Consider the following 25,183-nt stretch of genomic DNA (forward strand, 5'->3'; position numbering starts at 1 on the left):
GAAGCCCCGTTCAGATAAGTGAAGCTGCTGTGGTGAAGCATAGGGAGAGATGATCTTGCAGATATGAGGGGCCCAGGCCATGAAGGGCTTTGGATGTGACAGCCAAAACCTTGAACTGAGCCTGGTAACTGATAGACAGCCAAAGGAGTGGCTGCAGAATGGGAGTGAATGAACATTTGCAGCATTATGTCTGAGATGTCCAAGACACCAACATTTTGGCTAGATAGTCCCAGAAAGGCCTCGGTAGTTCTGGGATCCAAAGCCCCACATTTTGCATCTTCCTTCAACTTGCCCTTTCAAGAACATTTGGAAATAAAAACAGTGGCCCCAGAGTTGCCACAGAAAGGATCAAGGAGATATCTGGGCTCAAAAGGGGCGAAGAAAATGGGAAATAAGGGGCAATGTGAGAGTGCAGAGTAGGCAAAGACCCCTCCTAGTTCCACCTGCAGTCGTTCCTTTTTTTCACGGGTACCATTTCTGTCTGGACAAAGATAGTTGATCTGATCTCTGACCTGAGGGCAGTAAGAGTGCAGGGATGGACTCTTTATGTAAGGTTTGAGCTGTGTTAGATACGTTAGGCTTACCGACTTCAGCCACCAGGCACTCCTGCAGAAGCTGAGCTGCTGAACCGCCAAGGCCACTGGTTTCAGGTCACATCAGGGAATATTTAGTAGCAGATGTAAAGATTCTCCCCTTTGAGTGGGTATCACACAAGGTCAGTCAGCAAATCCTGCTCTAAAAATAGATGCCAGTTTCAAAGTTGGTAAGATTTTCTTTGTCGTCCCTGTCGGACTCCGAAGATCCACGCTACCTACAGCTCCCAGATACACTTACAGGTAAGCCAGGAGGTGAGAACGTAGGATTGCCTTTCCCCCCAACTGTTCATCCCTTTCCTTTTAAAATGCGAGGGCAGAGAAGCAAGGCGAAGGACTGAACGCTTGGCAAACCTTTCAAAGCAGCTGGTGGCTTCTTAAAACAATTTTAGGGCGGAGGTCACACCAGAGATTCATACATTTGGGGATAAAATGAGAACTTTAAACATTCCAAAACTGAGTGGCACTGTTGCCCCGCTGGCTGAACCTTTCGATAGTTTATATTCCAAATTATTGTTATATAGATGCGCTATTTGGAAGATTTTATTTTTAAGCTGATACTTGTTTGGGAGATTCTTAAATCTAATGCTGGGGATCTTAATGTTTGAATGCAATTCTCTTTTTCCTCTCTCCTCTACATTTTTTTTAAAATGCCCCTTCAATTACATCTAATTCTGATTGCTCCCATAGTTTTATAAGTTATTTATGTTTGTTGCGCTTAGGGAACTCAAATGCCGTCTGCTTGGAAACCATGAAAAAAATGTGTTATGATAACCGCTTGTGATGACAGCGAAGACTCAGAGCAAAACCAATTTATTTTTTAAAAAATGCTGACTTTGACAGTGAGTGGAAAAGACTTTTGGATAGAAAGGACCAGGAAAAAGTGGGATAAAAGAGACTACAGCTGCATTTGTGGTTCATGCGGCATGTGGGAAATAGTTTTCACACAATAAAAAAAAGTCCTTTCTACATGAATAATCCCAAGAAAATGGCAGAGGAGATGATGTCCTAAAAGATTACAATCAATTTAAATCAGTCAAGAATCAGTCCAGAAAACTATAATTAATATCTTTTCATCCATAGACTTTCCCTTAATTTCTAGATAGATGAGGGAACGGTTGAAATGGGGCATGTAAGTGAAAACCATTCCCACTCTATGGAATAATTTGCTTGAAAACAGTAGCCGTTTTCACAAGTCTTACCGGCCGTGCAAAATCATGCAAAACTCCTGGAACGACGGCGTCTTCCTGGCGTGATTTCCCATTATGACTCTGGTTTGTGGCGCAAATCGCGCCACAAACCGGAGTCATGATGGGAAATCGCGCCAGGAAGACGTTATCGTTCCAGGAGTTTTGCACAATTTTGCACGGCCAGTAAGACGTGTGAAAACAGCCAGTGTGTCTTTTGATCATTTAAATGTATTTTTTAAAAATGGAAATTCTGTCCTTAACTGCAGGAATTATTTGGTCTTCTATCTGGCATGCAGAGACCCAGTGTGTTCTTTTTGGCACCTGATGGGATTTGAAAAATGTCGTATTGATTATGAGAGCTGCAGCACTTTATTTATTTCAGGCCCCCTTCCACATACAAACTAAACCCATTCCCCATTGCACTAAGAGCCAAGCTACAAGTGACGCCTTACACAGGTTGGACACTTGTCAGCTTCCCTCAAGTTTTGATGGGAAATGTAGGCATCCTGGTTTTATAGCTTGGCTCTCCATTACAGCTGCAAGACCAGGATGCCTACATTTCCCATCAAAACTTGAGGGAAGCTGACAAGTGTCCAACCTGTGTCAGGCGTCACTTGTAGTTTGGCTCTAAGACCTGAAATGGCACCCTGTCTTCACCTCTCTGGACAGGCTGAGTTACAAAATTATTTGGTACAGGCAGACCCCTAGAAGAGGACAGTGCCACAATGAACAACTCTCAATGGAGAATGTCCAGGAGGGTGCTACTACGCTATAGAGCAATATGAATTCTTCAGCACCATGCAGAGACTAACATCCATTCTGATTAATATTTGGGGCTGTCAGACCCCTGGCATTGGATTCCCCCCTTGCAACCATACAGAATAGGACTGGCACAGGGTGCAGAATGATAAGGTCCAGCACTGCAGAGCCCAGGCAGGTGGTGCAATACTCATTTGAGGTCAGCCTTTTGGGTCCTTCTGAAGAAGAGCCTTCAAAAATCTCCCCGATCTATCGGTCTGGAAAGGCAAGTAATGCGTGTTTATTTCACCGAGACCCTCAGTTAGCAAGGAGTCTCAGCAAATGGATGCTTGGAGGATGGAATATAGAGTGGGTGGCAACGTATATTATATCCCCCCCACCCATACATAAGTGACTAGTTAACAAATCCCAGCCTCACCCTGCCAGTTGGTGTTCCTTGTGGAACATCTATGCACATGCAGCAGTTGTATGATTATACAAAGCATCCCCTGCCAGGTTTCAGCCTCACTTATGAGATTCTAGAGTAAGTTGTTAAGACACAAGAGGCCTGCATGGGTAGGGGGGGAGGCTTGAGTCAGCCCTGTGTTTTCTGCCGGCAGAAAGGCAGAGGGAGCTGGAGACCTGTTCTTGCTATGCCATGCTTCTGTTTGCATGATGTAGATGGAATAGTTCATTCAGGCCAAGCTGGCCAAATGTTTTATTTGCGTAAGGAGAGGCTGTGCATGGCATCGCATGTCAGGCCATCCAGAAGTTCAGAAAAGCAACTACAATTTCGAAAGAAAAAATGTTGTGGTCTTTGAGATACTGGCGTAGCTTTCTCTAGCACCAAGCCAGGGTGGCTTGTGTGTAGTAAACAGCCTGCTGAATGTAACCCACATCAGTTGAGTAGCTTGGAAAATCTAATCCTTCTGCAGCTATTTTTCCTTCCTACATGTCATTTTTAAAAGCCTGTTTGTGCACACAGGTACTTTGTTGTACATACAGTGCTTTAAGTGGTCCAAAAGAGGAGATCCAGCCTGCTAGTCTGTCTTCAGTAAAGGCAAAAAATATGAAATAAAGGTTTATTCCAAACATGCAGAAGAAATCTTCATCTGACTCTCTTGCTAGGTAAACTAATGCTCGAAGCTCCACCTATCAGTAGTGTATAGTATTATGCATTCTGCAGTTCCCTAAGCATCCAATGTTTCCGGAGCTCTTTAAAGTCCGAATGGAAGCACAGCGACTCCTAAACCCAGGCAGCAAATTCCAAGAGGACAACGGGTACAGCCATTACTCCCCTTCTGAAAGCTGAACCCCGCCCCCACCTAGTTCCTGTTAATTCCAGCTAAAGCCTCTCAACGTCTTCCCCACTAAAACTAAAAACTGATGTTAATTGTTGCTTCTGCTTCCTCTCCTCGGCTGGCAGGTATGGCAACCTTCTCCAAGCTCTGATGGGCAGGTCTCCAAACATTTGGAGGAGATTCCTAAGTATAAAGGAGCCTCTCTCCCATCATTTCTTGGATGTTTCATCGCTGATGAAACATCCAAGAAAAATCATCCATCTTCCTGTTGTGTTGGTTTTTTACTTTGGATGTTTTCAGATGTAAACGTGCAAGTAGTTTGTGATTTCTCAGTCCTTCATTTGAGCTATATTTTAAGAAAAGATGCCAACTTGGTTAAATAGTCAGGATCAAGGGTACAATATACCATTTAACCATAGTGTAACTATTATGAGGGGGGCTTCTCCCTCCCTCCCAGATCTTTGGTTCCTCCGCCCCCCAAACTGAAACAGGTTTGACCCTTCTTCCGCTGTTTGAGAAGCTGGTGAGCCTCTGTGTGCATGCAGAGTTCTAGCAAGGTAGCTGAGCAGAAGGTTCATAGGTGAAGCTGGGACACGGCTTGACTTAACCAAAGAAAGATATTTATTGTACCACAGTAGACTATACAATACACAGAGCACAAGAATAGATATAGAAAGAGCAGTGCACGAGGCTACAGTTAATGAAAGAAAGAAAAAAGAAACCCAAAAGTCTAACATCTCACTGTCCCTTGAGAGTTACCAAATCATACTCAAGGGGTCCCCTGCTGGGATGGGCGTCCAGCCTTTGGGAAGGTGAAGGCAAACCTGCCGTTAGGAGTCTCCGTTCTCCATCCTGCTGAACCACACACACACTAGGCTGCAGAGCCTTTTTGTACCCTCCTTTCCCAAGTGTGTGAGGGGGAGAGGTGTTCCCTCCCTTAAAACCGATCTTTCCCGAACTCCATGGCAAGCTGGCCCCTTGCCACTGATGTCTCTCATGCCTCTGGTTATATGATGGTACTAAACAGGGCTTTTTTTCAGCTGGAACGCGGTGGAACGGAGTTCCGGAACCTCTTGAAAATGGTCACATGGCTGGTGGCCCCGCCCCCTGATCTCCAGACAGAGGGGAGTTTAGATTGCCCTCCGCGCCACTCCAGTGGCGCAGAGGGCAATCTGAACTCCCCTCTGTCTGGAGATCAGGGGGCAGGGCCACCAGCCATGTGACCATTTTCTCCAGGGCAACCCACTGAGTTCCACCACCTCTTTTCCCAGAAAAAAAGGCCCTGGGACCAAAAGACTAGAACAACGTCCCTTGATCCATCTCAGGATGTCAGAGCAAATGGTATTTATTGCCGTCTCCTCCCTGCTTTCCCAGGGCTGGATTTGAAAAGGTGAATCACCAACCAGTTTGATATAAAAGACCTGCAGATGTGTGCACTCATCATGACAGAACTTTTGGGGTTGATATCCGAGTTAGTTGCATACATTTTTTATCTGAGTCCCTCTCATTAAGAACCAGACTTTCCCTTTCCTGTCAGCTAATCCCCTCAGTTTTTAAAAATCCTTCTTCTGAAATTAACTGGGGCTGTATTGGACTTTTTGGACACTTTACTACTCATCTATAAATCGAATCGGAGTGTTCTGTTCACAGGGCTGGTGCCAGAGTTCCTGGCATCTGAGACCGGGGGGGGGCAGCTTCAGTGCTGTTGCTGCCCCCGTGCACACGCACATGCGCGCACATGCGCACGTACCCCTAGACTGCTCAGTTGCCCCGCACTGCCCTGGCCACCTGCTGCGCCTGGCCCGCAGCTGTGTGCTAGCGGTGGCGGTGGCAGCATGGGGCAACTTAGAGCTGGACCAAACGAGACGAGGGTCCCGCAAGTTTTCTTGGAGGGATGGGATGGAATAATGACAGAAGAAAGGAAACAGGAAGGGAAAGGAGAAAGCGGGAACGACCTAGAGAAAGAGCTGCGCCTCAGGGTGTGCGCTTTGAATGAGCTGCTGAAGATGCAAATCCTTCTTCCAGGCACAAGCCCCCCTCCCCACCCCGACGTGAGGGCATCCTGGGAGAGAGCAGCAGCAGCCCACCCCAGAATGGTCTTTGGGTGCCCTCGCGTCCAGCAGGCTTGTGCCTGGAAGAAGGATTTGAGTCTTCAGCAGCTCATTCAAAGCGCACACCCTGAGGCGCAGCTGTTTCTCTAGGTCCTTCCTGCTTCCTCCTTTCCCTTCCCCTTTGCTTTCTGCTGTCATTATTCTGTCCCATCCCCATCCCCAGTTCCCCAAAACAAACTTCTCACTTTTCCTCCGCTCCTTTCCAGTTTGTGAAGCGACAGGCAGGAGATAGGGCGGGATGCTTGACGTGCTTGCGTCCTCCCAGCCCTCCCACTCAGTTGCTCTGTGGTGTGCACACCCATGCGCCCAGCAATCTGCGTTGGAGGCGATTGCTGGACCTGCCTCCATTGACGTGCCGGCCCTGTCTGTTCAATGTTCCTAAGCAATGTGACCAGCTTACATCTCACAGTGGTTCCAATGCTCTATTTAGGATGAAATCAAAGATTGCCGTAACTCCATGGCTAACAGTGCAATTCTACACAGACAGACTCCAGCCTAAGACCATTTATTTCAACTGTCATTGTTTTCAGACACTGTCAATTACCATAACTAACATTTGCTCTCTGTGGTCTTCAGAATCTACTTTGACTGAGTCAGTATAACTGAAGTCACCCATTTCTACAAGTCTTGGTCTTTGGGGCACTGCTCTAATTTCTTCTACCTCTTCAGGTCACTCACCATCAGAACTCTGGTTAGGGGACTAGCAGGGCCTCCCCATAAGTACATTACTGTTTTTGTCTGGTTTCTATCCGCAAGGCTTCAGAGGCTTTTTCTTTTACGACTTTCAATTTATTGCACCTCTGAAACTTCTCTGGCATATCTAGCAATACCACTGGCAATACAACTTACATAGTTGCTTGCTTGGTCCTGTCTACAATATCCCTATATCAAGGGATATTTATCCCACGGTTCTACCTAAATTTCCATGCCTTTTAATATTAGGCACTGGAGATGAGCACGAACCGAAATACGAACCAAAATTAAGCACGAACCAGCCCGGTTCATGGTTCACAAACCAATATTCGTCAGATCCCGTTTCTGACGAACCGCCATGAACTTTTAGGCTTGTTCATTTGGTTCGTTTTTTGGTTCGTCACTGCAGACAGCCTGGTGCCAATTAATCAGTTTCCGAGGCAACAGGAGACGGACTTCCTGCACAACCAGAAGTGGCCTTCTGCTGACCCGGAAGTGATGATTTTCTGACTAGAATGTGACATTTTAACAAACCGGTTTGTGAACCAGGGGCAGGTCTGTGAAAGTTCGTGGTTCATGGTTCATGAAATTTGATGAACCATAAACCACATGATGGTTGTTGGGGGTTTTCCGGGCTGTATTGCCGTGGTCTTGGCATTGTAGTTCCTGACGTTTCGCCAGCAGCTGTGGCTGGCATCTTCAGAGGTGTAGCACCAAAAGACAGAGATCTCTCAGTGTCACAGTGTGGAAAAGATGTAGGTCATTTGTATCTAACCTACATCTTTTCCACACTGTGACACTGAGAGATCTCTGTCTTTTGGTGCTACACCTCTGAAGATGCCAGCCACAGCTGCTGGCGAAACGTCAGGAACTACAATGCCAAGACCACGGCAATACAGCCCGGAAAACCCCCAACAACCATCGTTCTCCGGCCGTGAAAGCCTTCGACAATACATAAACCACATGGTTCAGGTTTTTCCCAGTTTGTGCCCATCTCTATTAGGCACTCTAATTCAACTGTCTTGGGCTTCTAGTCTTCTGGCACTATTGCTACAGATGCTGTATTTCTGCATTTCCTACCCCTAAGCATCCCCCCGACTATATTTTGTATTATATCCAGACTGCCTTCTTTTGCAACAATTTTCCCACCTTCTGGGATATAAGGGCACGGATCTCCATTCCTACTTGTATCTGATGAAGGGAGTTTCAACTCTTTAAAGCTTGTATTCTGGAAATCTCATTGGTCTTGAAGGTTCTACTAGAATATAGCTGTTCTACTGCAGACCAACATGACTACCCACCTGAAACTACCACACACTTTTTATTCTACCCGTTTGAAATATCTTCAAGGCGTTGCTCTTTCTGCACAACTACACACCCTTTATTCATAGGTTGCTGTTAACGTTCCATGTGCTTGTTGTCAGTCGCTGTCCTCACTTTAGAACATCCTGTATCAACTTCCCTGAGTAATGAGACATTCTGAACTGGATGTTCTTCAACTCCTGTTGGGCTTTCCTCCAGAAGGTCACTAGAAAGCTGCTCTTTTTTATTTTAAGGGTCAGCTGTCTGGCTCTGTTATAGGTCAAACTGAGCCAAACTATTTAAGACAGGGGCCTCTTGTTGGAAATACAGTGTCTTGTGCAGGGCTTTTTTTCAGCTGGAATGTGGTGGAATGGAGTTCCGGCACCTCTTGAAAATGGTCACATGACTCCCCTCCAGACAGAGGGGAGTTTAGATTGCCGGCGCGGAGGGAAATCTAAACTCCCCTCTGTCTGGAGATCAGGGGGCGGGGCCACCAGCCATGTGACCATTTTCGCCGAGGGCGATTTAAACTTTTAAAAACTCCCCCCTTGTTCCAGCTGACCTAAACTGACGTCATTGGTCCTGGGAGCATGCGTGCACTTTACGTGCACACATGCGATACCAGGGGCACCACCTCCTGCCAAGGGTTGCCCCCTGTGCTGGCAACCCACTGAGTTCCACTACCGCTTTCCGCAGAAAAAAAGCCCTGGTCTTGTGTAAAGAGAAGGAAGAAGACACAGAATACCTGCAAGGGGCAGCGAGTCTGACAGTTAGGTAGATGGCGGAGTGGGATCCTTCTTTCCTCCTCTCTTCTGTCCTTCTAGCATGTCTCCAGATTGGTATTCTTAGGCTACTTCCTGCTTCTTCCCGGAAGTCCCTCCTCCCTTTTTACTGAGCTAGTTAGTATCTATTTGTTTCCTTTCTGTCAAAGATGTAGTTCCTAAATAAACTCTCTTCATTCGCTCCTTAATCAGACAAAGTTGTAGTTCCTAAATAAACTCTCTTCATTCACTCCTTAATCAGATATACCAGAGCCAACACCTCTTACACCCCAGATGTTCCCAGTGCCTATAGACCATACATTAAACTGGAGGGAGGGAGTTATGTCTGTTTAATCACAAGTATGTCCTCTTCATATGAAAATGGAAGGTGGGGTCTAATTTTATCAAATTCCCTTCTGGTGGTAAGTTAAGAAACCCACCAGTACACAATATATTTGGACAAAGCAGACATGTAAAGATCAAAAATGGCTCCCAAGAAGTTTAAACCAGGGATGTCAAATTAATTTGTTACAAGGGCCACTTAAATCGCCTGTAAGTTGGTCCATTGTGTGGCTTGAAGTGGCTAGAGTAACAAAAAGAGGGTTAAATGTTTGGCTTCCTTTTTCAGACTTAAAAAAAAAAACGTTTTCATTTCTGGACCTTTCACCTGCGAGGCTATTTCTAACAAACCCTCTTCCGATGTTTCAATACAGCTCAACGCACACATTTATTCTAGCTGATGGCAAGAATGCTATAGCAGGCACATTGTTTTTCTTACACCAGAATGCTTCCCTTTGAAATTAATGGAAGCTGACCAAGAGTACTCATCGGACAGAAAAAGTCAGAGTCTCCCAAACATCCTTCCTAGCACTCTTGAAACCCAGGTACAGAGTCTGAAGCAAAGCTAGAAACATCACAGATGCCCTCACAGCCCCTGCCTTCACCTGGGAAACCCCATTCTGTTCTATATCCTACACATCCAAGGTCTTGGTGAATTTTGGTTCGACGAGGTCTTACCTCACAGTGAGAGCATCAGAAACGTCTTGGCTTGAAATCCCTCCCCATCAGTTTGAAACTCAAAAAGAAGATAGGTTGATGTGTAAGTTTTCTTAAAGGAGCAGGTTTCCTGTAATACATTTTATTGTATTAATTGCAGGACTACAACTTCCAACATTCTCAGCCAGTTCAACTGCCTCACAATGAAAAATTCTGGACAGCTTCTTAAAGTGGCACTCAACCACTACACCTAGGTTTGTTTAAAACATATTTTTATCTAGGGATACTAATGGAGTCCCTGGCCAAGGCAGCTACTTTTTGTGGCAGGGAAATAAGAATATATCCAGTATTGAAAAGAGGACCTTCTCCCAGAGGTTAAAGAGACCCAGCTCTTGCATCTCCACAGTTAGAAACACAGAGGCAGATAATAAGATCCAAAGTAAAATCTATTTTTATTTAATAATGATCAAGGACTTCTGTCTTGTAGCTGTCCAGCTTTGGAATTGCCTGCCCAATTCTCTTTCAACCTACAGGTGGAGTTTGAACATTTTATCATTTTCTAATCCTGTGGTATTATGGAGAGGAGCTATACTTTTAATTTTACTGTTGCTGACCCGTGCTGCTGTTGGTTCTATTTGTGTTTGTGCACACACAAAAGAGAAATGAGATTTCAAATGTTTTTTTGTTGTTTTGGTGATTTGTATTGCAAGGTACTATGAGAACACTAGTATGAACAGAGTATATATTTTTAAACAGACACACATCTGGCCCTGCAGTGGGGTGGAACAAATTTATTCAATTTCTCCCTGCCAATTGAATGCTTAAAAAGTACAGGAGTTCCCTTTCGTTTAAGAGCCAAACCAGCAGATTGGAATCTCAGGTTTGAAGGTGACAGAAACACGCACAGAATTATACAGCAAATTAGCACCCAATCCTCCCACGTCACAAGTTTGCTTTCTTATTATAAGGTCAAAGGCTGGATTTCAGGGGCAGGCAGATCCCTGGGGTGCTGATTTGTGTACAGGGTGTGAGTGTGCAGTGTGCACTTGCCAGGGCCTGCCTGCTTAAAATTAATGGGACAACCTGTTGATTCTTGACTTATAAAACCACTGGGTTTCCTCACTGTTGGTGCACAGTTCAATTACTTGAGGTCAGGACATTTCATTTACTCTTAAAATTTTAAAAGCTTCTACAAGCTTAGAGGAAACAAATTTGTTTTTATTTTATTTATATACGACATGAATAAATACAGGTTTACAGATCTTACCATGTCAATTTGTCATCATGATAAGGGTAATATAGCAGGACAAAAAGTTAGCATTAAAAAAAAACCCCTTTCCCATATGCCAATTCAAGTATGCTACCTTTCCTAAGCTTTTAACTCTTCACCTTCTATCGGGGTGGTTTTTTTTTTTTTTTATGCAGTAGCTGTCATTGGAAACCAGACATTTTGCCTTAGTAAAGTCATCACCCCAAGGCCGAAAGGGTTGTTAAATATGGTTGTTGTGGGTTTTCCGGGCTGTATTGCCATGGTCTTGGCATTGTAGTAAGGAAACTACAATGCCAAGACCACGGCAATACAGCCCGGAAAACCCACAACAACCATCGTTCTCCGGCCGTGAAAGCCTTCGACAATACATCGGTTGTTAAATAGTTTGAGTGCAATTGGGTTAGGGACTTGTAGTTTCACATTGCCAAAACAATCCCAAAGAACTCCATGCTACACTGAAACACAGACACACACTGATCTTCTAAGTGGGGTTGCTAACTTTGGCTTTCAAAAATACAGGCGCTCTAGGCAACTCCATATGTAGGAGGCCAAGAGCCGAGTTAAGGCAGAATCTTGCTCAGGGCTGGTGGGGGTGGACGGAGATAGAGTAACCTGCTGGTCCAAAGCCAGTGCAGGACAGAATGGTAGTTTATGGGTAGAGTCTAGAAGAATCTGAAGAGGGACCAGCATGAAACTTTAAAGGGCCGTTTCCACACTACTTACCTTCATCTGGAACACTGCGGAATGTCGCAAAAAAACCACGGAAGATAGCGTCTTCTCGCACGAGTTTTGTGCGATGTCGCACAAAACTCACGTGAAAAGACACTATCTTCCGCAGTTTTTTCGCGATGTTCCGCAGCGTTCGGATGAAGGTAAGTAGTGTGGAAACGGCCCAGGTCATGAGTACAATCTGGAGAACACTTGTTTTTCAGACCCTGATTATTAGCTAGCTATTTTACTGGTCAGTTTAGTAATATAGGCTGGTTGGCAAAGTAAGTTCCAAGTATCAGGTTCAAGAGAACCAGGGCCGATTCCAGACAGCCCTCTGCATTCCGAAACATCGCGCGTGTCGTCGCGCGGAAAACACAAAATATCACGTTTTCTCGCTCGAGTTTTGCGCGACCTCGCACAAAACTCGCACGAGAAAACGTGAAATTTCGCATTTTCCACGCGACGACGCACAACGTTTCGGAATGCAGAGGGCCGTCAGGAATCGGCCCAGGATTTTATTTAAAGTCTGATTTATTTCAGAATAGCATTATATATTCAAAATGCAAAAGATGGTCCAACACACGCTATCTTCTCCGCGTTATTTAAAACCATGTCTTTTGTCTGCCATGAATGCTTCCCACATGCATAGCCTTTGTGTCTAAACAAACCTCAAGACTGGAAGCAGTCTGGGAATGGATAAGGGCTAACAAACTAAAACTTAATCCCTACAAAACAGAAGCGCTACTGGTGGGGGCAATGTTTGGCCTAGGAAATGGGATATCACCTGTTCTGGATGGGATTGCATTTTCCCTAAAGGAGCAGGTTTGTAGCTTGGAGATGTTGCTGGATATGGCACTGGACTTCCTATTGGAAAAACAGGTGATAGTGGTAGTCAAGGGTGCCTTTCATCAGGTTCAGATATTAGCCATCTTCAGCCCTTCCTAGGCCGGAAAGATCTTGCCATTATGGTGTAAGAGAGTAACATCTAGATATTACTGCAGTGCTGTCTATGAGGGGCTGCCCTTGAAGACTGTCCAGAAGCTACAGTTGGTATAGAATGCTTGTTCCATCTACTTTGGCTCCTAATCTGATTGTGGGCTCAATTTGAGGTGCTGCTATTAACCTTTAAAACCCTATTTAGCAAACTGGGGCCAGCAAAACTTAAGGATCGCCTTCTCCCATATGAATGTACCCTTTGTAACTCCCTTTCTAGGAAGATTCCATCTGTCTCCTTCTATCACTGTCTTCTGCCCGAGGGTGAGGACTTTATTTTTGTTTGGCATACCCTCAGTAAGTGTAATGGACCCTCCTCCCAGGATTTGGTGTTATGTTTGTGGTGTGTTTATATGTTTTTGTTGATTTATTTATACACACACACACTATTTTAATGCTGATTCAATATTTTGATGATTGCTGCCTTGGAGACTCTGTTTGGGTAGAAAGGCAATGTAGAAATGTTTTAAGTAAATGCAGAAAAACTAGGTTTTTAGGGTATTCCTGGAAACAGCTTAGAGCTCCTTTCCTAGGGAACAGTCCATTTCACTGAATCAACGGATCACATCAGTGCTTTTACAGTTCAAATGCAACAAAATGATTTTCTTGATTCGTAAGACTCACATATCCACATTAAGTAGCACTGGAGGTGGTCTTATAGAAACTTTCCTATAAGTTTATAATGCAATAACTAGTATAGTACTCATGAGGTCTCATCTTAAATTTGTCATGACAATCTATTGTGCTCTCCTGCTCTGTTTGACTATAAATGTAGGGTTTGCATGTAATGCATGCGATAGTTTTCTGGATGTGCGCGTACACTTTCATTCAGTCATTAAGGAACCTTTATTTAAAATATTTATGACCTCTTGTCCATAAAAAATGCCCAAGGCCGTTAACAGTATTAAAATAAATAAATAATTTTTATATAATGCACAAAAGAATAACCAACCTTAAAAGCAATATTAACACTATCATGGCAGCATCATGTCTTTACTATCAATAATCTTAAAATCAACTTAAGATTATTAATATCTTATTAATATATATATATATTAATATATTAATATCTTAGGTCCGCCTGGCCTCTACCAGAGCCAGGGCCTTTTCGGTCCTGGCTCTGACCTGGTGGAACTTTCTGTCTGAGGAAACTAGGGCCCGGCAGGACTTGTTATCTTTCCACCGGGCCTGCAAGATGGAGATGTTCCACCAGGCATTGGGTGGGGGCTAGGCTGTCCTCTTGCCGGCCATACCACTGAAGACCATCCACCACCCATGCAGCAGCTCATAAGTGTGGCGCAGGGCATGATGCAAGAGCCAAGCCTTGCGTCTAAAATGCTGAATTTTAATATTTATATCCGCCAATTGAGAAATTTTTATTGTATATGGAATAGTGTTTTAATGTTTTTATAATGTTTTATTGTTTTTAATCTTTATGTAAAAATTGTATGTTGTTACACCACCCTGAGCCTGTCTGACGGGGAGGGCAGTCTAGAAGTGTAATAAAATAATAATAACAATTAATATGAGGATCAGTGGTAAAGGCAGCCAACGCAAGAATGGCAGCTGAACGAACTGAAAATAAGTAACATGTACCATTCGTAGGGTTGTCTCAAATATTAATAGAATTTGACCAACATCAAGATCTGAGGAATACTGAGAGAAGTCAAACAGAAGTCTAATAAAAGGCCTGAGTAAAAAGACATAACTAAAGCAGTGGGAACATTTAACAGCATGGGCGTCAAAAGAATAGTTAAGGGAAACAGAAAATCTTGGTTTTCTCACAACAACAACAACAACAACATTCGATTTATATACCGCCCTTTAGGATGACTTAACACCCACTCAGAGCAGTTTACAAAGTACGTCATTGTTATCCCCACAACAAATCACCCTGTGAGATGGGTGGGGCTGGGAGAGCTAGAAGCTGTGACTGGCCCAAGGTCACCCAGCTGGCTTCAAGTGGAGGAGTGAGGAATCAAACCCAGCTCTCCAGATTAGAGTCCCGTGCTCTTAACCACTACACCAAACTGGCACCAAACTACACCAATACAGAAAACCCTGTTCCTCATACCTTACTTAGGGTCAAACGACACAGTATGCCCAACACATGTCAGGTCATCATGGGTGTGCAACTGGACTCATAGTCGGATGTACATCAGGGGAACCCACTCAGCACTGTGAAGAGAAGAAGGACCTTCTGTTTCCCTCCCACTGCTTTTGCCAGCAGAAAAGGCAGTGGGAGAACTTTTGTCCATTTTCTCTAGCTCTGCATGCCCTAGAGAGCCAGAGAAAAGGGTCAAAAAGCAAAGCAGAGAATCCAGCGAGCATCTATAAATTTGGCCTAAAAGTCCTTTGATGTTCACCTAACACTTCTTCGTAAGCAATTCCCCACCCCAAATGCTGACTTTGTTCAGCAGCATTAGGTATCATATGACACTATCCCACAGTGAATACCATGTTGCATTTAATCACTTAACGTTGCTACATGACCAAAGCCAGGAGTTTCTTTCCATTAGAGGCTGTAACCAGAAATAATCCTGCAGGATTGTAGCAGGATTGTGTCATTAACTCTGCTATGAACTTCCATAAGTGAGGTATGCTAACCCTACAGAGCTTCCCTGGAGGAGAATGTTTTTTTCAACCATGAATGCAACTTGGAATAAACAAGCTTGTATGGATTATAGACTTTATAGAAGTACTTAGAAGCTTACAGAACAATGATAGAAATATGATTATCATCATGGGGAAGAAACTCAGATTTTCTTAATGGCCCAAAAGGAAATTGTTCTCTCACCCCTTAGGCAATCGATACCTGGAATTTAATTTTTTTCCCCGTGAATTTAAAGGATACTGTTTATTTTTCCAATGAAGCTCTCCTAGCCTCTGATATATGAGTTTGTCTTTTTACACAGCTGTAGGTGAAGCCATGGGAGAGTCAATGCAGTATAGCACAACGTTCAACTAAGACTAGGGAGCTCCGAGTTCAAATCCCCACTCTGCCATAGAAAGTCACTAGGTGACCTTAAGCCAGTCTCCTCTTTCTCAGCCAAGCCTACCTCATAGGGTAGTTCTGAGGATCAAATGAAGAGAAAAGGAGGGGTCAAAATGTGATGGACGTATGTTCATGGCACACGGTAAGCACAACAGCTATAGACAGGGCTTTTTTTACGGGAAAAGAGGTGATGGAACTCAGTGGGTTGCCCTCAGAGAAAATGGTCACATGGCTGGTGGCCCCGCCCCCTGATCTCCAGACAGAGGGGAGTTTAGATTGCTCTCTGCGCCGCTCAGCGCCACGGAAGGCAATCTCAACTCCCCTCTGTCTGGAGATCAGGGGGCGGGGCCACCAGCCATGTGACCATTTTCAAGAGGTTCCGGAACTCCATTCCCCTGTGTTCCCCCTGAAAAAAAGCCCCGGCTATAGAACATCTTGCCTTACAGTCAACAGGCGCAGGTAAAATGTGCTCAGGTAATCAAGGGGTCCCTTCTGCCTTTCATTCAGAAAGACAAACAAGTTGCACATTTCAATTGAGGGCCTTTATAGAAGACCCACATATAACACAAACTTAAGTACACAGAGATGAACGGAATAGTGAGCTAGATCCGCCAAAGCAATGGGACGTGGCTTTAAGCCTTATACCTGTTGTTTCTGTGGATCTTAAACTGCAACTTATTCAGCAAAAAAATATGTTTAGGGAATATTGGACCCCACAGTGCTTTTTTAGTAAAGGATTACAGTGTCCAATAGTTGGCATTGTAACTTACAAGTTGCATCTCTTAAGCATATGCTTTGGACATGTCCAATTGTTGGATCCTTTGGGGAGGAAGTCATTACTCATATTAATTTTGTATTAGAATACTCATGTATTTTTGAGGATGTTTATGTACTTTTAAACTAATTGCCTGTCTCATGGAACCTAACTGATGGTTTCGCAGAAATGGAGCCTCTGTGCCCTTAAAATCACTAAAAGGCTTATACGACAGCATTGGAAAGACAAAAGCCCACTTTCTAATTGGACTGCAGACTTTATGAATTTAGCAGCATTTGAACATGTCACATATAGACAGCAAATGCATATAAACTTATTTTTAGACATTTGGAGAGCTTTTATTACAGATGTTTATATATAGATTTGTCAGCATTTTTTTTGCTTTTTGTTTCTTTTGTTTCTTTCTCTTTTTTTGCTTTCCACAAATAAACAAGCATTTAATTTTTTTTTTAAACCCATGAGTACACAGTTGGGGCCCAATCCCCCATCCTCAAGCAACTGACAAGAAGAAGGAAAAAATGGTCAGAAAACAGCCTCCATAGTGATACTCTAGGAGTTTCCTCTTATCTCTATGGTCTTTACCATAGAGAGTAGAGGAAATTCCTAAAATTTTACCCAGATGTGAAATATCCTCCACTGTTACCAGCCCCATCCTCAAGATCTCCTGGGATTCAAGCACTGCAAGCACTCTCAACTCGTTGCCAAGTTATCACACTTCCCACTTCTTGACTTGCAATGTGTTGCCATTGGAACAATGATCCAGAGGAGTTAGCCATGTTAATCTGTAGTTGCAAAATAGTAAAAAGTCCCATAGCACCTTTAAGACTAATCAACTTTATTAAGGCATAACCTTTAGAGAACCACAGCTCTCTTCGTCAAAGCTCTCTTTGTCTTGCATCTGATGAAGAGAGCTGTGGTCCTCGAAAGCTTATGCCTCAATAAAGTTGGTTAGACTTAAAGGTACTATAGGACTTTTTACTACATTGGAATAATGCATTTCTTTTCCAGCTGTTGTCTTCACAATCTATTCCAAATGTTGTGTAGAACATCTTGTACATTTTATCCCACCCTTCCTTCCAAGAAGCTGATTCTCCCTTCCCCATTTATTCTCCCAATATTTTTGTGAAGAAGGTTAAGCTGAAAGAAACTGACACAGGGTTGCCCAGTAATTTCCACTACGTGGGGATTTGAAGCTGAGTTACCCTGAACCCAGTCAAAAACTCTCATTCTGGGGTGCTCAGCCTTGTTGAGCCTGTGGGCACTTTGGGATTTTGAGAGCAGATAATGGATGCTGTCATAAAATGGCTGCCAGAAATGGGGGTCAGCCAGTTGCTAAAGATTGGGAGGTTCCAAGTCAAGTGTTCTAAGATGGAGGCAGCTGTTTCGTCAAGGGAGCTCCCAGTTGATACCTCATAAGCTCTTCTGAAGCCATTGCTGCTCCGGTGCGGTGGTTGAAAGGTGGACTCTTTGCTTTGGGGGAGATGGAAGTGGTCAGCCGGAGAAACAGTGGTGGGTGCCATGGAACCCACAGGTGCTACATTAGGAATCACTGCTGTAACCACTACACAACACTGCCTGCCCATGATTGTGCGTGCCTCAAGAGTATGGGGACTGGGACAGCTGATACAGTGCTCATGCCTACCTATGCCTCTTTTCCCCCAACTTGAACCTTTAAAAAAATCCTTCTCTCCACCTCCCTCAAAAAGCTGTAAATGAGAAATCTCCCTGGTACATTAAGATGCCACGCTAGATAGGGATGAATGAGAGCAAAGGGGCTGCGGAGACTCTCCAGGTTTCTTTTTAATCACATGGAGAGGCTGCAGAAAGTCTGGCGAGCACCATTTCAGTGGTCTATGGCTGTAAGGACTATTTTTTGAATAAAAGAAACCCAAGTGATTCTAATTGAGACTGAAAGGAGTGCATTTATGTCTCATCCTCATGAACCTCAGAAAAAAACACACATCGGATGTGAGGTCCCAAAATTTGACTAACCTCCTCCTCAGAACAAATGCCTCAGCTTTTCATTCCCAGGTCCAGAGAGCCAGAAAAATTGTTTACATTGATCCTAAGCTACATTATTTCCTCCACACAGAAAGCAGAAATGTTTGCTCCACCAAGGACTCAGGGTGAGGTTGAAGGGATGTCACTTCAGCACCTCTATCCAATGTCAACGACTGTCGGAACAACATAAGAGCAAATGACAGGGACGGATCGAGGGGGGGCAGGGGAGGTAGTCTGCCCCCGGCGCCGCCAAGGAGAGGGTGCCGTGAGCAGCTGCCAGCTGCCGGGAGCATGTGGGCAGCCTCCCAGCCCCCTACTCTGCCTTTCGCCTACCCCGCAGGACAGAGGGCCGCCCCCTGTCCTGTGGGGCAGGCAAATGGTGCGGGTGGCCTTGCAGCCCCGCACGCTGCCTCCGCCGGCACACTGCACGGGCGGCACGCTCCGCCCTGCACAGCGCCGACAACCCTAGATCCAGCCCTGGCAAATGAAGCTGCATTATACTGAGAGCCAAGCTACAAGTGACACCTGACACAGTTGGACACTTGTCAGCTTACCTCAAGTTTTGATGGGAAATGTAGGCATCCTGGTCTTACAGCTTGGCTCTCCATTTAATAGAAGTTTATAGAACCCCGCCCCCCACACCCAGCAGAGGGGAAGGGGGGGCACTCGGCAAGAGCACGATGCTTGCACTCCCCTCCCAACTGCATGTTCTCCCTCCCATAGACTGCCGCTCTGTAAACTTCAATTAAATGGAGAGCCAAGCTGCAAGACCAGGACGCCTACATTTCCCATCAAAACTTGAGGGAAGCTGACAAGTGTCCATCCTGAGTCAGGCGTCACTTGTAGCTTGGCTCTGAGTAAGATGCTTCACCCTCCTTCCCTAGTCTTTTAATTATTCAACATATTTATATCCTGCCCCTCAACCAGAAAACTGGATGCAGATGATCTTACAATAAACAGACAAGAACATCACTACAGATTAAAATCCTGAAAACAGTCCAACGGAAATACAATCAGAGGAGGAAGAGAATTTTTTTTAAAAAAATTACACAGCTAATACATTACCACCATGAAGTGTGAGAAAGGTTAAAATAAGCAACCAGTAACAGCTAAAACGTGTATCATCAGCATTCGAGGTAGGGACATAAAATTGTCTCAAAGCCTGGGGAAGTACGTAGTTTTCCACCTCACCGCAGAAAGTCAACAATATGGCCCTGCTCACCAGCGACATCTCCAGTAACTATCAGTGACACTTTTTGAAAATGCTGTGCAACTGAGATTGACTGTTCCCTTGGTCTCAATGGCTTTTTTTCTTAAGGAATCTTTCAGCATTTTTGGAAGGCCTTTTGTTCAATGACATCTGAAGGTGAGTTTATGACCCATACCGAATCACAGTATCATGGACTGCCCACTGGCTGCCTGGCCCTCTTTGCCCAGCTTTGAAGTCCAAGGTGGGCAGCCCAAACAGGTAGTTTATTAGATTAAAATCTGGCTGATCATAGCAGGGGGGTTGCAGGCCAGCCTGATCCAGGGCTGTGCTGAATGTGTCTCGGTTTCATCTTCAAGGAACGAAACCTTTTTCTGAAAAGTCACTGACTCCAAGAGTGCTTGGCCACAATAAAGCACAGCGAACTTTTTAAAAACGTGGTGACAGTGGCGAGAGTAGTATATGCAACAAAACAGAAGGCAGAATATTGTCCAGATAGGATTGATTGGATGTACAAATTGTACGAATATGCCTCAATGGCAAAATTAACTTCTTATATGCATAACAGACTGAACCAAGAATTTCAGGAAAAATGGAAAGGTTTTTTTGAATATGTAGCTGTAAGCTAAGGAGAATTAAATATATTAAAATAGATCAATTGTTAAGCTAAATAGTTAAGCTAACATGCTGCTATGCTGGATATAAGACTGAATATAATGTTGAATATAAAATGTAAAATGTAAAAGGCTGTACGTAAAATATCTTTAAATATGTATGGGGACAGAGAGGGGAAATATTATATAGTCTTATCCTGACGTTTTTTCTATTTCTGCTTGTATTTTATGTGTATATTGTTTGTTTTTTAAATGTTTCTTTCATTGCTTATTGTTTAAAAAGTAAAAAATTAAATTTAAAAACAAGAGTGCTTGGCCACTTCTGCCTTTGTTAAACCTTCTTCTTTCTCCACTGTCTAGTTCTCACAATCTGTAAATGCAGTGTGGTAAACACTTGACACTCTTCTTTGCAAAAAGATCCCTTCTCTGCCCACAGAAAACTAGATTCTTGGGATTCAGATTCTAGCCTTGCCTCCCTGACATGCTAGTGTTCTCCATGAAAGGAATGGAGCATGTAAGATATAGGAGCCTCACCTGTCATCTGCAGTCCAGGTACAGAATTATCATCACCTCACATACGGTTTGGTGACATAGACTTAGGAGATCCCAGCTAAAGAGGGATTGAGTTGGGAAGATCATGATGGCATCATAACACTCCAGCCAATCAGATCTGGCTATATGATGTTGTTCTCAAGGGTGAACAAAGCCAGCTGAGAGTGAGGGCAGTGCTTCCAGCATAAGGACAGTCTTAGGCCAGAATGTATGAATGCTTTTACCCCTTTTTGGGCAACTCCTGGCAAACAACAGTGAAAGGGGAGCACATTTTGCCCCTGCCAAAATATGTGATGTGAATTGCTCCTTCTTTGGCGCTCAGCTGTTACATACGGGCTGGTTGTTACAAAAACAATCATATTTTGAAAAAGAAGAACTGTTTGCTTGGGAGCTTATGACCAACCTCACCTTTTCCCGTTGTTGCATTGCAGTTCTCCCACACACACATCTCTCCAATACTGCAAGCAACACTCATCTCTCTGCAGCCAGATGTCTTCGGCAGGACTGAAATCTGGGAAGATAAGTGCGTACACTGCAGTCAAAGTGGACCCTGATGGGGACTACTGTACCCCTGGAGCGTTTGACCTGGAGCGGCTCTTCTGGAAAGGCAGCCCAAAATACACACACGTCAATGAAGTCTGGCCCAATCTCTACATAGGAGATGAGTAAGTTATGCCAACCCAATATGGAGATCATAATGCTTGTAAAAAGACAATCACAGCAAAAGTGTGTTATTTGCATCATAGCTTTTGAGCTATGTACAGTACAAGCCAGCTAGTAAGTTTGTAGCTGATAGGGTAGTAGATGAGTACTAAGTTGGCAACAGAAAGAGAACTGGGGTGCTGCCGACATTTGGAAAACAGAAATATATCATTTTTTTAAAGGATGGATGAATATTGATGTAATTTTTGGAAATCTAAATGAGCTGCCTAGAAAAATGTGCACATTCCGTAAGTTTGCATATATTGGTTCACCTCATGCAATTTGCTGTACTTCCAAGACCCGGATTCTCAGAGAATTTGGAAAGGATTGAAATGGGATGGGATGGGATGCTGAAACAGTATAGCTACAGAAGAGCTCTTCCTTTGAGCCTCTTCCCAAGAACTGGAAACTCCATCGAGCCCTCCTCTGACTAAACCTCCCCCCCCACACACACACACACCTTATGGAGAATCGCAGAATGCTGAATTCTGTCTCCAATACCAATTCTATGTTGTCCTGGCAAAGCCCACTATCCCGTGGCATGCATTTTATATGATCTCTGATGACAATTCTCCGCTAAGAGGTCAAGCGATAAACCACGAACTGCAAAAGGTCCCAGAATGTGAAGATCAAGCACTGATAGTCCGGCACTGCGAGGCACCAGCAAGACCATATTGGCAGAAAAAGGGACGTTTGACACATGTGGGAGAATGAGTTTGTCAATTAAGATGAGCCAATGCCTCGCTATTCCCTTCCACATCTAGCTCTATAGAAGCTTCAGTACCTGAATGGTTGATAACCTCATGATCAAAGGTTATTCTCTACCCAATGAGAGCGTCCACTGGGCTACAGGCCAGCTGACATCAGCTAAATTCCCTGCTACTCTTACTCTGTAGGTGATCAGTCCTTCCTCATATCATCACGGGGTAAAATTAGACATAGAAGGAAGCTGTTATTGCACACTCATGTGCCCTTTCCCATCTAATCTGAAGACAGGGTAACAAAGAAGAGATTATGCGGACATTTTGTGGCTAGCAAAGCAGTTGGGTCAGATAATGTTCTTTCAGGCGTACAGATCATAAACTCACGCATGCTTCTTGGGGATCTATAAATCAGCCCTGAGATAATACTTCTAACTGGACCAATTAATATTTAGAATGTGGTAGACAAATTTGCAATTCAGGGTTCCTCCCGAGCTCCCTCAACAGTCAACACAGCAGAGAAACTTTTAAGTCTCTTAAGTCTAGACCTTCCATTTTAACATTTCTTAGTCCAGTTTGTTTATTATTAGTTACATGAATTCTTTTGTGGAATTCAAGGAAGCATGGGTGGGCCCTCACAGGTTGCCGCCCATCTAGACATTGGCACTACTCCATGCATACATGTGTATACCCGTTTTCTCGACCTCTCGGCAACACATGATGACCTGGTGCGACCTGGTGCCTTTGAAGAGCATGATCCACACATTCCAACAATGTTATCTATATTCCAGGCCAGTGAAATCAATCATTGCAAGAACTTACTTCTGCTTTCAATTGTGTCCATTGCATTTGATGCCGATGCACAAAAAAATACCTTTTTTATTTGGGCCAATCAAAAATGACACATGTTGGGCAAACTTTTGAGTTTGTATGAAGTCTTCATCAGGCAGGTGTTGCGACAATAAAAAGTTGAGGAGGAAAAAGACAAGACTCTCATGCCAAGCAGAGTGGTGTTGAATTCTGACAGGCACACTAATGTGTTTAATTGCTGGAGATGTTAGATACCAGAACTTGTATTCTGGGGAAAAGTAAACAGCGGAGGCGCATCTCAGATGAGAAAATGAAGCCCAGCTAGATCCAACTATCATTCAAATGTCACCCTTGACAATCCATCCTTTCTGTCTCCAAACAGAAAAACAGCCCTTGATCGTTACAGCCTTGAGAAATCTGGCTTCACTCACGTCCTCAATGCAGCCCACGGCAGGTGGAATGTGGACACGGGACCAGAATACTACAGAGACATGGCCATTGAATACCACGGTGTGGAAGCAGACGATCTGCCTACCTTCAATCTCAGCCCCTTTTTTTACACTGCTGCTGAATTCATCGACAATGCTCTCCAGAATGAAACAAGTAAGGCAACTAATTATTTGCAGTGGTGGCACCTGCATTGAAAAGGAGCAATTAGGGCTGCCTTGTATAACTGTTACCTCATCAGAATGCAGTTAGCACTTCCAAGTAGGAAAAAATCACATATATTCTGTCAACTTGTAAGCAGTAGAGTAAGTAGGACAAACAATATCACACCCTTACAGAACACTGGCCTTCATTTAATCATTGCTTCCTTTTCACCGGTGACCATAACCCTTTTCAGAGGAAAAGATACTATAACATAACATACTTCTGAACATCTATGGAGCGCATAGTATCTTTCAGCAATGAACCTCTGCAGCCTGCTCACATATGCTTAGAATTAAGGAGCAAGCCTTCCTTCCAGAGCAGATAATATGTACCATGTTGGAATCTCAAAGCAAAATAGAGATTCTGTTGATATACCTCTCATTCATTGGCAAGCAGCTTCCTTCTTTACTCTTGGGTGATGTGTATAGTGACATCAGGGATTCTTCTGTCAACATCCAAGCCATGGCTTCCTTACCTGTTGTTGCTCAAAAATTCATGGCTTCCATTGAGCATCCTTTCCTTGATCCTTCTCTGATAAAAGACTTAGAGAGAAGCGCTACAATTCCAATCTGCCCTCAGCGACTGATGGATCCTGGTGGTTTCCTAACATCTCTGGGGATCCTACCAGCCTCTGATTGGAGGCTCCGTTAACTTCCTGCTTGGAACTTAGCAGATGACCTGACACAATCACCCCTAGCTGTCCTCTCTAGCCTGCTAAGGCATGTTTGGGTGCTTTCCAAGGAGTTCAGAGGAATCCAACTGGGCAAAAAGCCTACTCTGTGCTGGTTTTCTGCCATTATTACTCCTTCTGTAGCCCAGTTTGTAAAGCACTTCATGGAAGAAACCAGCAGGGATGGATTGAGGGGGGGGATTAGTCTGGAAATTAGCCTGGCCCTAGCTCATCCTGGCTTAGCCTGCAGTCCACCAAATGAAGGAGAGATGGAGGGAAAGCTAGCCCCATACAGCTTGGCTACTTGCCTCCTTCCCTGTCCAGCACGGGGTAAGGACTGTTGGCTTGTGGCAATGGCAGCACTGTGCATAGTACGAGGGCTTTCTCTCAAGTGACTTTCCTGCTGGCTTTAATGGTCAAAATACCCCTGGAAATCAGGGACATTCACTCCAGCTTGGACTCTGAAGTCCGAGGTTCACCGATGACTTGTGTGTATGAGTGCTTCCTGTCATGTTTAGAGTTCTCAGGTTCCCACACCCTCCTGGTAGGCAGGGGAGGGATCCGGTTCTTACTGGGAATCTTCTCTTCGAGCACATAAAAAGCATGCATGCTCCCAGAGGACACAACATCACTTCTGGAAGTGATATCATCACACCGGCTGCAGAAATGTTCCTGTGCTCTGTGCAGGGCCGATTCTTTGTGGGGCCAATTCTCAGTTCTTTGAGAATTGGTCCCAAATGAAGTGCAGGAGCACTCCTGCGGCTGATACAATGTTACTTCTAGAAATGATATCATCATGTCCGCCAGGAGCATACTCACTGCGCATGTTCCCAGGGTGCCTGCTGG

The 25,183-nt window shown here is 44.3% G+C and overlaps 1 protein-coding gene across 2 annotated transcripts in view; it reads left to right on the forward strand.

The window, feature by feature from the left end:
• Positions 1–674: 674 nt before the first annotated feature.
• LOC129332326 (dual specificity phosphatase 29) overlaps positions 675–25,183 on the forward strand; it is a 33,606-nt gene continuing 9,097 nt past the window's right edge. The window contains exons 1-3 of one of the 2 annotated variants that reach the window (XM_054983367.1): positions 675–848; positions 21,235–21,468; positions 23,399–23,619. In XM_054983367.1, the coding sequence (XP_054839342.1) occupies positions 21,293–21,468; positions 23,399–23,619 (397 nt within the window). In that variant the 5' untranslated portion in view covers positions 675–848; positions 21,235–21,292. The remainder of the gene's footprint in view (positions 849–21,234; positions 21,469–23,398; positions 23,620–25,183) is intronic. The other variant, XM_054983366.1, reaches the window with a different exon arrangement.

The sequence above is a fragment of the Eublepharis macularius genome, chromosome 6 (genome assembly GCF_028583425.1).
Source record: "Eublepharis macularius isolate TG4126 chromosome 6, MPM_Emac_v1.0, whole genome shotgun sequence".
In the NCBI taxonomy this organism is placed as follows: Eukaryota; Metazoa; Chordata; class Lepidosauria; order Squamata; family Eublepharidae; genus Eublepharis; species Eublepharis macularius.